Genomic DNA, 15,975 nt, shown 5'->3' with positions numbered 1-15,975 from the left:
AAACAAAGACGGTGCACAAAAAACGTTCAAACCGTTGTCCCCATCTGATCATTTTCCCTGCAATGATAGGGTGAGACCACAGGGTGGCAGTGTTACTTAGTGTTACTTAGGACTCCCTTACAACTTCAACCATCTCATGTGTGTCGACAACAGTAAGTTTTTTTTTAAACACCCCAACATATTCAACCTGGTTCTTCTCCCGACATCAGTCATTTCAGTGGCGTCGTGGTACAACAATTCCCAGTAGCAACCAGTGGACTGTAGTCTGTAAGTCTGTAAGACACTCCCCAGGACTTGGAGCAGGACCCAGAGTTGTCTAGCTGCGCTAGACTGACCCAGTGGACCCACAGCCAACGTGCCACATGGGAGAGCAGCACCGAGGTGCCATGGAGGTTTCCTGGTGCCAGAGACTACGGTGGCCTAATTGCTTTAGAGGTCTGCCACCAGCAGGACAGCACGAGTGAAGTTACTGGCAGAGTGCCAGCCCTGTATTTGATGGCAGAGAGCCCAGCAGTGCCCAGTGATGTCATGTACAATGCTGGCGGGTGCCCTCTGCTGGACAATGTGACTACTACACCAGGTGACATGATATTTGATGGTCTCTATTGTTTTATGGAAATATTTGACCCAAATGCCTCGTCTGGCATCAGTGGTAGATTATAAAGAGAGGCTATCACAGTTATTTTTTTTGAGAGGTCACACAGCTTTTTTTTGGGGGGGGGGGGGGGGTGGAATCCTTGCATGTCTCTTGTCATTGGGTGTATGTGCTTTTCTAGTCCCTGTCCACAAGGAGGTGCAGTTGCAAAAACCACTTCAACTCAATAAACAATTTATACCCACTGGCTAATTATTGGCAGACAACACCTAACAACACAATAGATGCATAACCAACAACATATCAAAAATCAAAACACTACAGACACACACACACACACAAAACGACAAGAATGACATCTGGGTAAAGCACACACACACAAAATGACAAGAATGACATCTGGGTAAAGCACACACACACACAAAACGACAAGAATGACATCTGGGTAAAGCACACACACACAAAACGACAAGAATGACATCTGGGTAAAGCACACACACACAAAACGACAAGAATGACATCTGGGTAAAGCACACACACACACAAAACGACAAGAATGACATCTGGGTAAAGCACACACACACAAAACGACAAGAATGACATCTGGGTAAAGCACACACACACACAAAACGACAAGAATGACATCTGTGTAAAGCACACACACACACAAAACGACAAGAATGACATCTGGGTAAAACACAGTGCATATTGTATCGACATGCCTTTACAGTACGATGTGACAGTGCCAGTTCCTCTAGCAGATTGGCAGGTGGATTATGCTGTACGTAGAATCAGTTTGACAGGGAAGAATCTTCTATTTGGCTCGTGACACGGGTTTCCGTTATCTGCGAGCCAGTTGTGATTGATGCCGGGACGTATATTTGCTTATCTACGTCGTTACAGTTCTGCACGGGGTGCCTGCTTTGAATGAGCGTTTCATTGCGTGGGCACTTTACTATATTTTCCAGTCTCAGCAAACAGTCGTGTCAAATTGCCATCGATGTCAGGTAACAGTACTGTTGATGACAAATGATATTAAATCAGATCTTCTCCCAAGTGAATGATTTGGTGTCTACTTTTTTGTTGTTGTTATCCACCAAGTAAACCAAATCAATGTGATTAACCAGGACCCAGTCGTAAGAGGTAAAGTTCGCTCCCATTTTTCCCCACCCAGGTGCAGACCAGAGCAGAAATGTTCTGTGCTTTCTGCGATCAACCGTCAGAAACAAGGACCCATTTGTAGGGCCACGTGCTGCTGTCTGTCTAAGGTCCCTGTCACCTAGAAGTTCAGATCAAATCAAATTTTGGTGTAGACCTTACCGGGAAATGCTTACTTGCAAGCCCTTAACCAACAACGCAGTTCAACAAGAGTTAAGAAAATATTTGCTAAATAAGCTAAAGACAAAAATATTCAACCTCCTCCTCCTGACATCAGTAATTTCAGTCGTGGTACAGCAAGCCCCACTATAAAATAAAATAAAAAGTAACAGATTAAAAATAACCACAGCGTGGCTATATACTGAGGTAATTTGTAAGGGGGAAAGTGACTATGCATAGATAACCATTCTCCTCATCTCTGTCCCTCTCTATCACATACTAACACACACATGATCCCTTTGGCCCGTTCTCCTTCTCCACACCTACGTGTTTGAAGTACTGAAACACTCATTCGGGGGTCAGAGGTCAGAAGGAACAGTATGTGTCGAGCCATGCGTCCTCTTGTGCAGTGCTGGTAAAAGAGAGCGCTGTTGGGCGTTGGATGGTGTGACCCTTTTCTCAATTGTGTCTGTTGTTCAGGCATCTGCCAGGCATCTGCCAATAAAACACTCATGCTGAGACACACACCCAGCCTGTCCCAGAAAAGGAGAGAGAGAGAGAGAGAGAGAGAGAGAGAGAGAGAGAGAGAGAGAGAGAGAGAGAGAGAGAGAGAGAGAGAGAAAGAGAGAGAAAGAGAGAGATGAGATCAGACAAAGGGAGGGATGAGATCAGACAAAGGGAGGGAAGGGTGCATGTGCTGTGCTGATACAAATGGCCTGAGCCTTTTAAATAAGGTTTATAAGCCGCCCTGAACTATAATGCTTTATTCACTGTACTGTGCTGTCAAGCTTGCCCATTGGTCTCACCATAAAGCAGTGGCTCTTATTCCAACTCAGAGCTCATCACCAGATCAAATCTCACATGACCGCTTCTGCCCAGAACATGCAAACTGATATGAAGCTGAGATGTGCTTGAGATCTAAGGATGGCATTGTTGGACGTTTTGCATGACGTGACCGTGGCAGAGATTGATAGGACAAGGGGCGCTGCTCAGGCAATTTCCTCCCTCTTCAATCTGATCTTTTAAATTGCTCATAGCGCTATATGAAGTAACATTATTGTAGAGCTCAGATAGTCATAACATGATATTATGATACAGGACAATGGGGTTCATATCTGTGTTTGTTAAAGTTGTGGCCGACATGGGCCTCCCGGGTGGCGCAGTGGTTAAGGGCGCTGTACTGCAGCGCCAGCTGTGGCATCAGAGTCCCTGGGTTTGCGGCCAGGCTCTGCCGTAACCGGCCGCGACCGGGAGGTCCGTGGGGCGACGCACAATTGGCCTAGCGTCGTCCGGGTTAGGGAGGGCTTGGTCGGTAGGGATGTCCTTGTCTCATCGCGCACCAGTGACTCCTGTGGGGGGCCGGGCGCAGTGCGAGCTAACCAAGTTTGCCAGGTGCACGGTGTAGCCTCCGACACATTGGTGCGGCTGGCTTCCGGGTTGGATGCGCGCTGTGTTAAGAAGCAGTACGGCTGGCTGGGTTGTGTTTCGGAGGACGCATGACTTTCAACCTTCGTCTCTCCCGAGCCCGTACGGGAGTTGTAGAGATGAGACAAGATAGTAGCTACTAAAACAATTGGATACCACGAAATTGGGGAGAAAAAGGGGTAAAATTCACAAAAAAAATCAAAAATAATAAGTTGTGGCCGACATGATGTAGGAAGTCAGAAAAACTGTACTTGCCCACTGTCCCATGTTGCTTCAGGGAAACTGGCGAAACATGTGTATGAAACAACAAACCCTTTCCCCCAAAAGGCACGCCTTGATTGTGGTAATTTGTCCATATCGCCCTTCGAGAGACACTTATCACATGATTATAGGTTAGCAGGCAGATGGTTGACTACTTTGGAGCTGGACACAAGGAACCGCGCTATCTAGACTTATGGGGACAGGACCCATCGACAGGGAGAGATGAGCTGGGTTAAATAAGGCCTCTATGTTTTTTTTACGGCCATTTTGTGTCTTAAGGATGTTTTCAACTGAAACGTGCGATCGGTCAGTTTCAAGCCTTTATCACAAGCGGCCTTGGAGATTGTTTTATCGGGTGGTTGACGTTTGTGTCTGCGTCGGTTCCGCTTTCCCTGAGCCCGGATATTGGCAGTGGGCTGAAGAGGGTTGTACGAGACCTCTGCTGTCTTACCCTTTGAATAAATATACAAAATAGATTTTTTGGGGGGGGGGCCCCGTCATTGTAGGTGTTTGTGTGTGTCTGAATCGGTGTCATTGCATATTCAGGAGTATAATATTGGTACACATGTGGTTTATGTATCCAAGAGCTTCTAAAACGACACGCTGACACCAAACAACGGTGTCAATAAAAACCGAAGCCACAGAGATGGGAATTTCTTCATGCATCCCAGGGCTAAAGCCGTTTGGTTACATACTAACCAACGTCCTACTTCTGAGGGAGCGAGTCAAAACCCTAACGCCGGGCGTGATGGAAACCAACACGAATACAACATGATATCTACTGGCGCGCAGATCTATAACCGTAAAGTCATGTTCATCCTCTCTGACCTCTGCCAGGCTTTACAGAGTTGCAAGCCTCCTGCCTGACTGAACCAACAGTGCATTTGCATGGCAGCCACAGCGAAAGTGCCGTCAAGAGTGATTTGGCAGAACGCGTAATAAGTCGAGCGGATCTATTGAGCGTTCGATCTACGCTCTTCCCTCACCTCGCTGTCGCCCCGGTTGTGTTTACTCAAGTCCCAGTGGGCGGGGTCTGTAGTGCTCCACTCAGCTGAGTGTGTATCTGTGTGAAAGGAGGAGGGACGAAGGTTGCACCTGTAGCTCTACACCTGACTATCAGAGAGAGACAGAGAGAGAGAGAGACAGAGAGAGAGAGAATAGGCTGTACAGGGGAGGACGAAGAAGACGAAGGGAAGGACAGCAGTAAAAGGATGAGAGTGGAAGAGGATTCTGGAGTGGATATTGGAGTGGCAATGATCTGATATTTGAGTCGATATATTTGGCTTTCCTAGCAGGGTTTGTCCCATAAACTATTCAGCTTTGGGAGGAAGGTCGTCTCCAGATCTCTACATATATACAGGTGAGGTTATTGCATGCACACACAGCCTTGTACAACTAACCTTGTGGGGATACACAATTCAGTCCCATTCAAAATCCTGTTATCCCTAACCCTTAACCTAATGCTAACCGTACCATTACCGTAACCCTAACCTTAACCCTTACTCTAACCCTAGCTCCTAACCCTAAAACTAAATCTAGCTCCTAATCCTAATCCTAACCCTAAATCTAACTTTAACCCAGCATTTGAGCTTGTGGGGACCAACAAAATGTCCCCAGTTGGTCAAATTTTTGTTTGTTTACTATTCTTGTGGACACACAAACACACACTCACTCTCTCGCTCTCTCTCTCTCACACACACACACACACACACACACACCCTAAACTGTGCCTTGACAATGTATAATTAGCAACATTTTGCCAGATCGCAAGATTGTAAATGATGAAATATTGACGATCAAAATGTAAGCGCTAGTTGTATCTTACTTCACAACGTCAAATATCGGGCTTACTACCCTCTTCCCGTAACATACCCAAACCAGATGAATACCTCTTAAACTGACCGAGAGTGGACTTCAGACAGAACGGGCTTCCTTGGGCCCCTCGTACCAGTTAGCAATAAGGACCTTTGAACACTGAGCCTTTTAACCACACACACACACACACACACACACACACACACACACACACACACACACACACACACACACACACACACACACTGGGTAAACACTAAGCTGTTAGCACACACTGCACCTAACTGATTGCACTGTTCCTTGGTGACCGTATGTCAATGTGTCTACATTTGTATGGATTCAATACAATGCTCTCGCTGGCTACGTCAGCTGTAAAATACCAACGTGACACTTTCATTTGCGTAACTCGCCTTGACATCCTACTCTTCGCTAATAATTACCAGCTGTATGATCTTATAGTCACGGCACCAATTTAACATATACCAAAACGTATATCCTTCGAGGGAATGACCCCAGCCCTAATGGCCGGCATATTGGCCACTGTTGCGTCAAAGCCTGCATAATGCAATAGTTTGACAGATTGACTGCAAGGGAGTTTCCCCTCATATTTGACCGTGCTCCACATTTGGTAAAAATATTTGATGTGTGAATTCCCAGATAAAGAGTCCAAAAGTTAGCGTGGGGAAATGGAGCTATCGGCTTTAATTGCAGACGGTTATCGCCAAAGGTGACTTGCCCGTCAGTGGCGTTGAGCCCAGAGTCTGCACACACAGGTGGATGTTTGCCGTAGCGTAGACCTTCCACAGGACTGGAAGGGTTACTACAGAGTGTACAGGGATATGGTCTCACTAGATATCTGGGCTCTTACTGCCTGTGACGCACCGGCGATACACTTTCTTTCCGGAAAGAATAACAGCGTGGTGATTTTGCTGGCTTAACTGAGTTTCTGGACGAGCAACATGGACATTATCCTTATGACCTTGAAGGGATGGCCTTTGGCCATCCCAAATAGTCACGCAACACAGCCACGGCCGTAAAATGAATGACTCTCTAAAATTGAGATCTCAAGTTTCCTTGTGGAGTTCCACATGACGCCGTGTAAACGGACTCAGCACTTGGAGCTTTACTTGGAAGTTACCTTGTCAGCTGACCTGGACAACCGGCTGTGCCAGCGACTAGTCCAGGAAACGGTAAAGCTACTTGACAGATGTTCTGCTCTGAAGGAGGCTGTGAAACGGGAAATCTAGGTTACTGATGGCTAAAGGACAAGAGGTGGACGGAATGACGGAGAGACAGACAGGGCGGATGACCTGAGAATGAGCTATGTTGAACGTCACTGACTGACTGGCATTCCAATGGGCACTAGAACGGGCAGTAGAACGGGCACTAGAATAGGCAATAGAACGGGCAATAGAACGGGCACGAGAATGGGCACTAGAACGGGCACTAGAACGGGCAATAGAACGGGCACTAGAACGGGCACTAGAACGGGCACTAGAACGGGCACTAGAACGGGCAATAGAACGGGCAATAGAACGGGCACTAGAACGGGCACTAGAACGGGCAATAGAACGGGCAATAGAACGGGCACTAGAACGGGCAATAGAACGGGCAATAGAACGGGCACTAGAACGGGCAATAGAACGGGCAATAGAACGGGCACTAGAACGGGCACTAGAACGGGCACTAGAACGGGCACTAGAACGGGCACTAGAACGGGCAATAGAACGGGTATTAGAACGGGCACTAGAACGGGCAATAGAACGGGCACTAGAACGGGCAATAGAACGGGCACTAGAACGGGCACTAGAACGGGCAATAGAACGGGCACTAGAACTAATAAGGAAACCCGCTGTAGAAGGGTCATAAAATGGGTTGCACTTTGACTGCAAGACAACCAATCACAAATAGGGCAGTACTACAGAGTCAGGTGACTGACACATGTATTAGTAAACCCAGATAAACAATTTAGCGTGACAAATATGTTAGGGTGAATAACAATTGACAAGTAAAAAAATATACTGTAAAACCAAGAAATGATCGCACGTAAAAGCCAGATATTAGACCAGACATATCTTAGACAGACTATTAATGCTGAGGCAGATGAAATGATGCCCAGACTAGCTTTGCCCTCTGAACGTTTCACCCTGGCAGGAAACCAGTCAAAGGAACTCAAACATTAACATGCTGGCCAAGTGTAGCCGCTTGGCCAACACAAAAGCAGTCTTGGCTTCTGTTTGCTCATCCACAAACCGAAACCCAACCCTCAGCTATCGGGTTAAAGGTCACCAGCACCTAAACAGATCACCAAACGTACATTAGCATATTCTATGGAAATTTCCACGGCGTTGCTTGGCGACCCTTCTTCTGGGGGGGGAAGTGGCACAAAGCCGAGGCTTTATCTGTGTGCAGCGAGGGCAGAGCAGTGTGCGTGTGTTCACGTGTCTATTTTTACGTTTGCTACATGTGGGTTCCCTCCGCCTGCATGCCTGTGTTCGCCTTTGCCTGCACATCACATAGTTCATCTGGTAAATGATGTACGTAAATGATGTACGTGTGCTGGTAAATCAGCACATGTTTGCTTATGTGGGCAGATTTACCTGTGTAGAAACCCACAGGACAGACAATACAACCTGCTCTGCCTGTATTACACAATGAACAGCCAAACTCTCCCACGACTGTTACAGTCAGAGCAGGAGCACTTAAACTGCACCGACACACTACAGAACACGCGATTTTTGGAATGACCCTTTAATATTTGTTTGCAGAACGGTTTACCTGGAATTTAAAAAGCTTTTCACCTGGGTACATCTCTCTCTAGTCCTGACAGGGGAAACGGTCATTGAAAGTGAAACACTAAACAGAAACTCGCGGTTGAATGAATTACTTTAATGAGTGGTTGCTTTTGAACCCAGGCCAGGGGAATTTCAGCTAGAAAGATAAGTAAATGAATTCCCGGAAATGACTGCATCCGAATGGAACTAACCCCACACTCAGGTTTGCGTTAGCAGTAGTCGTTGTTGTAGGAGTAGCGGTACTAGTCATATTTATTGTGATGGTGGTGGCAACAATGGTAGAGGGATTGATAATGGCAGTAGTAGCGGCAGAAGTCGTGGCCATGGTAGCGCGGCGCTTGCAATTCAAAGAGCAACACCTCAGTACGAGAGATTGGGCAACCCGTGAGTGTCATCTCATCCTAGAAAGGGTTTGGCTGAAATATGAGGCGCTATTAGCAGCCAACACATTTAGCTTGGCCAACACACACTAGGAGTAACCCAATCTCTAGCGGTGCCCTGTCATCCCTCCACCATATGGTGCCTATTGAGTTCCCCTGAAATATTCAGGAGGGCTCAGTCCATTCCTCCTGACACAGATCTATCTCACACAGAGTCAGGTTACTGTGGTTAGGGCTTAGGGTAAGAGGTGTGGCAGGAGTTTGAATGGGAAGAGAGTCATAGGGGGATTTAACGTAACTCTCCCTCCCTCACTCTTCTCTCTGAGAGTTCATGACTCATGTCTGATCCATCTTCACTGTAAACATTGTGGAGCTGTAAAGCTACAGTTGTTAACTAACATATTACTAAACTTCTCTCGCTCTTTCTCTCCCTACATCAACCCAAGGCCCCTCCATTCTTCCATCACACTCTCCCTCCTCTCTGTGTTTGTGTGTGGTCATGGCTGACCCGTCGCCTGGCTGGTGGAAGCTGACCTTCCTACGTAAGAAGAAGTCAGAGCCCAAGGTTCTGTACGAGATCCCAGCGGAGCACGGCAGCAATACCACACCCCACAGTGGAGCCCCCGGGCCAGTAGAGGGCGACACAGAGGACAGCCAATTGAACGCCCGTCTGGAGAGGATAGTGGATAAGACGGCCACCAAGGGACGCCATGTCAAAGTGTCCCACTCGGGACGTTTTAAAGAGAAGAAGAAGATCAGGGCCACGTTAGCAGAAACGCCCGATCTGTTCCCTGGTCACAAGCCTAGCGACAAGAACCTCTGAGCTCTGGGAAATGAGTTTGCGTACACACCACGCAAACACACCAAAACGTCATGTCTTTCTCTATCAAACGAATTCGTGCAGACTCAAACACAGAAGACTTTCTTTGCCTCTCCCTCAAACACATACATTGGTCTCACCATTTCACACGGCCCCTCTATCACACCCAGGAACACGCACAGAGATGAAAGGCAGTGCATCCCATTGGGCCATGACATTTTGTGTCAATCCAGTCAGATATCTCTGTTCTTTCGTTCCCTAGAAATCTGGGACTGACTGAGAGTCTTTGTAGGCATCTCAGTATCACACTCTCTCTGTCCCTTCCATCTATAATCAGTGGAGTGGTGGAAGAATGGGACACCTGATTCTCCCCTGTCTGTCTGCATCCTACCTAGGCCACGAATACATAAACAGACTACCTTTAATAAGGTGCTATTAGTCATCTCCGATTTTAAATATTCAACAGGTCCTAGGGACATGAGGAGTTTCAGGTCATGCATATTACACTGTACAGTCATTGTACGGTACAGAATGTGTACTTTATTGGTGTTGCTAAGTTTCTTGTCTGTTCAAAAGCAAATAGGTAACGTATGAAACAGACGTTGTTGTTTGCATAACAGCTTTATGACCTAGAGGGCACGGTTACTGGCTGTTGGAGGTTGACTGGTTTCCATAGCAAAATACTATGTCACGTGTCATTCGTGGACATGTCACCTCAAAAATCAATTGTTCTAAAACTAACCTGAGTTTTAAAACCTGAGTATATATTGTCCTGTTTTTTTTTTCTTTCTTTAAAGCTTTTTAAAAATACAGGTAGGCCTCTCTATCCCTTCAGAATTTAACCTCAAACTAGACAAACGTTTCAGTTTTTCTTCTAGTTGCACTTTCTAATGTAAAAGTGAAGAACTGCTTCATAGATTGACTGCAAGGCTCCAACATAACTCCTCTGCTTTTCTCCAGTGTTGCTTCAGTGTTTATACAACAGTCTTTTGAAGATATTGGCAGACACTGAAGCCAAACTAAAACCAGAGATGGAAGAGGAAGTGAGACACCCCACTTGCTGTTTTTTTTTTTGGTTCAATGAAGTAAGTGGACCAGACCCAGCTGCTATTGCATTGGTGGCTATAGTCGACACACCCAGTTAAGTAGACTGGAACGGACTATTTATTTTCGATGGTAAACGGCCTGAGTGAATTATCTTCACTTATCCACCATATTCGCTAAAACTACTCATGAGATCCCTCCTCTACAAAGACTGAAAAAGTACATTTCATTTAATTTCATTTCCACTTTCTACACTTAATGACAAAAATCACTTTCATTGAAATGGTGCTGTACATTCTGAGTAATTTTGTAAAATAAATACAGACTTGTTTTATAAATAAAATATATGTCTTATTTTATTGAAATGCTTAAGGCTCTTTCTTGTGTTACTGTGGACTCATTCCATTGCCCTCTAGGAGGATGCCCTCTAGTGGGAACAAGCCCAATGTTTATCTCAAAGTTGGTACATTCGATCTAGGCAGCAGGGTTGGGGTAAATTCCATTTGATTTCCAGTCAATTCAGAAAGTAAGCCAAATTCCAATTCCAAATTTTCCTCATTGAAAAGCATTGAAGAGATTTTGAATTTGAACTTCAGTGTACTTCCTGAATTGACTGGTGTCAAAATGGAATTCACCCCAACCCTGCTAGGTCTATTATGGCAGTGGATCCCAAACGGTTCATTCCCATGACCCCTTCATGAACATGAAACACTACACAAAACGTATACTACCTGCCAGTTATACAAAAATAATACATGCCATGTTGATGCTTATACTGTCCTTTGGACCTGCATATCTGGGCTTATCAGGTGTGCAGATAGTCCTACTATGATCAACATTGTATTTGTAAATTATATTAGGGATTATACGGGACTGGGATATCCTGTATATTAAATATAATGTCGTGAATCAATGCACTTACTTGGCTATGATCCAACGTTTGACAAGTCTGCTATGGCAATCGACGACCACCAGGGGGCAGTGACAAAGCCAAAGAAATCAGAGCAATACGCAAAACTCCTTTGAAGAGAGAGAGAGAAACAGAGAGATAAAGAGAGAGAGAAGGAAAGAAAGAAAGAGAAACAGACAGAGATATGGGGAGAAGTTCATTCGAGGAGCAACAAGGGATGAAAAAATTGACTGAATGACACCGAAGAGGCGCATTGACAAGAAGGAAAACGAACGTGTGCCTGTGTGAAAGAGGCTATGATAGAGGACCAGAGGCACACAAGGTCTTATCTGATGACATGGAGTCTGAGCTTGCTAAACATATCAAGAATCTTGTGCACCAGTTTAATGGGTTTAGTAGCCTCAAATGCAGAGAACTTGCTTATTAAGAATTGGCACATCAAACAACAGTCAAGAAATGGAAGGGTAAGTTATATTGAACAGAGATCTACAGTATACCGAACAAAAATATAAACGCAACATGCAACAATTTCAAAGACTTTACTGAGTTACAGTTCATATAAGGAAATTAGTCAATTTAAATAAATGATTTAGGCCCTAATCTACGGATTTCACATGACTGGGAATACAGATATACATCTGTTTGTCATGCAGTGTGACACATCTCCTTCGCATAGAGTTGATCATGCTGTCGATTGTGGCCTGTGGAATGTTGTCCCACACTTCTTTAATGACACGTTGATCCAGAGCATCCCAAACATGCTCAATGGTTGATATATCTCGTGAGTATGCAGGCCATGGAAGAACTGGGACATTTTCAGTTTCCAGGAATTGTGTTCAGATCCTTGTGACATGAAGCCCTACATTATCATGTTGAAACATTATGTGATGGTGGCGGATGAATGGCACGACAATGGGTCTCAGGATTGCATCACGGTATCTCTGTGTATTCAAATTGCCATCGATAAAATGCAGTTGTGTCCATTTTTCGTAGCTTATGCCTGCCCATACCATAACCCCACCATGGGGCGAACTGTTTACAAATCATCAAATCGCTCTCCCAAACGCTCCCTGGACATGTGGTCCGCGGTTGTGAGGCCAGTTGGACATACCACCAAATTCTCTAAAACAACATCGGCACGACACTGGGTTTCTTATGGTAGAGAAATTAACATTCAGTTCTCTGGCATCAGCTCTGGTGGACATTCATGCAGTCAGCATGCCAATTGCACGCTCCCTCAAAACTTGAGACATCAGGGGGCCTCCCGGGTGGCGCAGTGGTTAAGGGCGCTGTACTGCAGCGCCAGCTGTGCCATCAGAGTCCCTGGGTTCGCGCCCAGGCTCTGTCGTAACCGGCCGCGACTGGGAGGTCCGTGGGGCGACGCACAATTGGCCTAGCGTCGCCCGGGTTAGGGAGGGCTTGGTCGGTAGGGGTGTCCTTGTCTCATCGCGCACCAGCGACTCCTGTGGCGGGCTGGGCGCAGTGCACGCTAACCAAGGTGGCCGGGTGCACGGTGTTTCCTCCAACACATTGGTGCGGCTGGCTTCCGGGTTGGATGCGCACTGTGTTAAGAAGCAGTGCGGCTTGGTTGGGTTGTGTATCGGAGGACGCATGACTTTCAACCTTCGTCTCTCCCGAGCCCGTACGGGAGTTGTAGCGATGAGACAAGATAGTAGCTACTACAACAATTGGATACCACAAAATTGGGGAGAAAAAGGGGTAAAATTAAAAATAAAATAAAAAACTTGTGGCATTGTGACAAAACTGCACATTTTAGAGTGGCCTTTTATTGTCCCCGGTGCAACTGTGTAATGATCATGCTGTTTAATCAGCTTCTTGATATGCCACACCTGTCAGGTGGATGGATTATCTTGGCAAATGAGAAATGCTCAATAACAGGGATGTAAACAAATTTGTGCACGAAATTTGAGAGAAATAAGCTTTCCTTGATTTAAACTTTGACCTACCAGCATCATCACCCACTGTCACAGGACACCGTCACCCACTTACCCAAAGGCGGCTCAACTTACCCTGTCCTTAAGACCAATTTACTCCATACCGAGGGAAGATGTGCCAAGAGACAACTTTATTTGGACAAGCTATATTTTCAAAACGGTTCTGTTTAAATTCATTCGGATTATTTCCAAGGACACACAACATCCTGAAATACATGTAGATATCTTTGTTAGAAATAATACTATATTTTCCTTGACGTAGTGATGCTGAATGTTAAAAATGGCTGAACTTACCCGACTATCCCCTATACGATCTGGAGGGTGGCACAGGTACACTCTCTTATCAAAAAGAAACTTGTACCCCAAAAAGACTTGATTTTGCTCTTTGGGGAGCATAGGTCCTTCACAAACTTCCTGCAAATATGGTATGTGGCAAATAGTCCCACTTTGCACCATTCACATGTGCTGTTCAAAACATCAAGCTGTAGAGATACCACATTAATTGAGTCAGTTTACTGTAAGCAAACTCTTCCGGTGGACAATTTACATCAAATGACTGACCCAACTACCAGTCATTTTACCTTTCGTTGAGGTGTAGAAAAATGCTGTCAGTTGACAGAGATGTAAGACACATGTTAACAACTGAACTCTACAGATATGTCTATTAGGCTTTGTCTTTCTTCAGTAACTATGCAGTAGCTATTCATCAGGAATCGGGCCTTAAGGTGATACCAAACACTTGTGAAGCATCTCACCTCCTCCTTCCACTAACACGTTATGGTATGGAGGTTACCGAATGGATGTGTCGTCACGTAAAGTACTTGACACGCGTGTGTGTGTGTGTATATAAGTTGGACGTTCAACGGTTTTTAGGTCAGGATGTAGAAAATGCATGCTGTAGGTCAAGTCGTTATCTGTAAGGCCACCTACCCAAGGTCGGGTCATAGGTGAGTGGATGGGTTGAACCCTGAAAACGTATCGTTATGACGACACCTCAATCATAAGCTCCGAGAAAACAAAATGCAACTGCTATACAAAAAAAAGGTATGCCTATCATATCACATTCCATGATAATTCTAGCCTATTATTGAGCATTTTTACAGTAACAACCACTGGTCATATATGCTAGTTTACTCGCGCGCGCTAGCCAACACAGTCAATACAATCCAGTAACATTACACAGGCTCAGGCCTCTTCAGATTCAGAAGCTCCGTCCCACTGTAAACAGACGTCAATGTCAACGTCTATTCCACGTTGTGCCTTTCTTGTGAAGCTGGAAACGGAAAATAAAATGTTTTTGTTGCCTCTTATCCTCGTCTTTTATTCTCATGCTCCACCCTTGATGTTTAAGAACCTGATTTGCCTTAGGATTGTGGACTCTTAAAGACAGACTTCAACCGTAAGGCAATATCAGATTTCTCTCACAACAAAACATTACTGTAAATACGTTTAATACATGCACACAATTTCTAATATCACCTATTCTGAAAAGTTTAACTCGGGTGGACTTTTATCTCACCTGCATTGTTAGATTGGCTACTGTACTCACGCGTGGGAATTTCTGCGAATGTGCTCCGAGTGTTTGTTTCCGCATAATCGGTGTACGGCATTGAGTTGTACATCTGTGTGTAGTTAGATTTATATGCATACATTTTTTCCCCCACAAGTGTGTAAAGCCTGTGTGTAGTCCCGTGTTGCTCAGTTGATAGAGCATAGCACTTGCTGCGCCAGGGTAGTAGTGGGTTTGATTCTCACCTGGGACAAGTACGGATGAAAATGCATGCATCATCACTATGACAACTCGCTCTGGATAAGAGTGTCTGCTCAATGACTCAAAGGTAGCCAACACATGCGACCACATGCTCAGCAGCACTAGGTACATGTTTGTGCCTGAGTTGAGATGCACTTCCTCTAGAATTTCTCAAAGCAGCAGAGCCTGATCCTAAATGTCGATACTCCTGTCAACAGCCGAGAGAGAGAATACCTCACATTCTTTCACATTGCCAGGGCAACTCTCATTGGCCCATTCTAGGCCCTGCGCTTGGTGGCAGTGACTGGCCTATGATTGAGGTGTCGGTCATACCAGTTTAGCAAGGCACAGGCATCCTATTTTAACAGTGCATCTTGTGTGTAGCTATCACTTGATTTAATACCACATTGGAGTGTCTTTTTGTTTATGAGGAAAAGTAAGGTGGTTTATTCCCCCCCCAAAAAAAACAACACCAAACAAATGTTAACGTTTTCAACACCAAACAAATGCTAACTTTTTACAAACGTTTTTTTTTTTAAACCTGTGTGACTTCATTTTGTAAACATGTGGTTTATTAGGCATATTCTGGTAAACAATTTTAATTTAAAACACATTACTAGTGAATATTTGTCATTTATTTTTATTTCACTTTTATTTAACCAGTTAGGCCAGTTGAGAACAAGTTCTCATTTACAACTGCGACCTGGCCAAGAAAAGCAAAGCAGTGCGACAAAAACAACAACACGGAGTTACACATAAACAAACATACAGTCAATAACACAATAGAAAATAAAAATTGAAAAATCTATATAACCTACAATAAAATCTAATATAACCTACAATTCATAAAATGAACAAGCCAAAAGCCTAATAATTTGCTAATCGTACTGACTAATCAATGCAAAGTC

The 15,975-nt window shown here is 44.9% G+C and overlaps 1 protein-coding gene across 1 annotated transcript; it reads left to right on the top strand.

Annotated features, from left to right (window-relative positions):
• The first annotated feature begins 4,712 nt into the window (after positions 1–4,712).
• LOC118365188 (proline-rich protein 15-like protein A) lies at positions 4,713–10,811 on the top strand. Its single transcript, XM_035747170.2, has 2 exons — positions 4,713–4,958; positions 9,035–10,811. The coding sequence occupies exon 2, from the start codon at positions 9,088–9,090 to the stop codon at positions 9,409–9,411; it is 324 nt and encodes a 107-aa protein (XP_035603063.1). The 5' UTR covers positions 4,713–4,958; positions 9,035–9,087; the 3' UTR covers positions 9,412–10,811.
• Positions 10,812–15,975: the final 5,164 nt, after the last annotated feature.

This window comes from Oncorhynchus keta, chromosome 32 (assembly GCF_023373465.1).
Source record: "Oncorhynchus keta strain PuntledgeMale-10-30-2019 chromosome 32, Oket_V2, whole genome shotgun sequence".
NCBI classification, from domain to species: Eukaryota; Metazoa; Chordata; class Actinopteri; order Salmoniformes; family Salmonidae; genus Oncorhynchus; species Oncorhynchus keta.
Note: the sequence above shows the minus strand (reverse complement) of the source record. Positions and strands in the feature narration are given on the sequence as shown.

What these genes read in the sequence shown, in the direction of transcription:
- LOC118365188 (XM_035747170.2), top strand. Translation starts at nt 9,088, where the DNA reads ATGGCTGACCCGTCGCCTGGCTGGTGGAAGCTGACCTTCCTACGTAAG.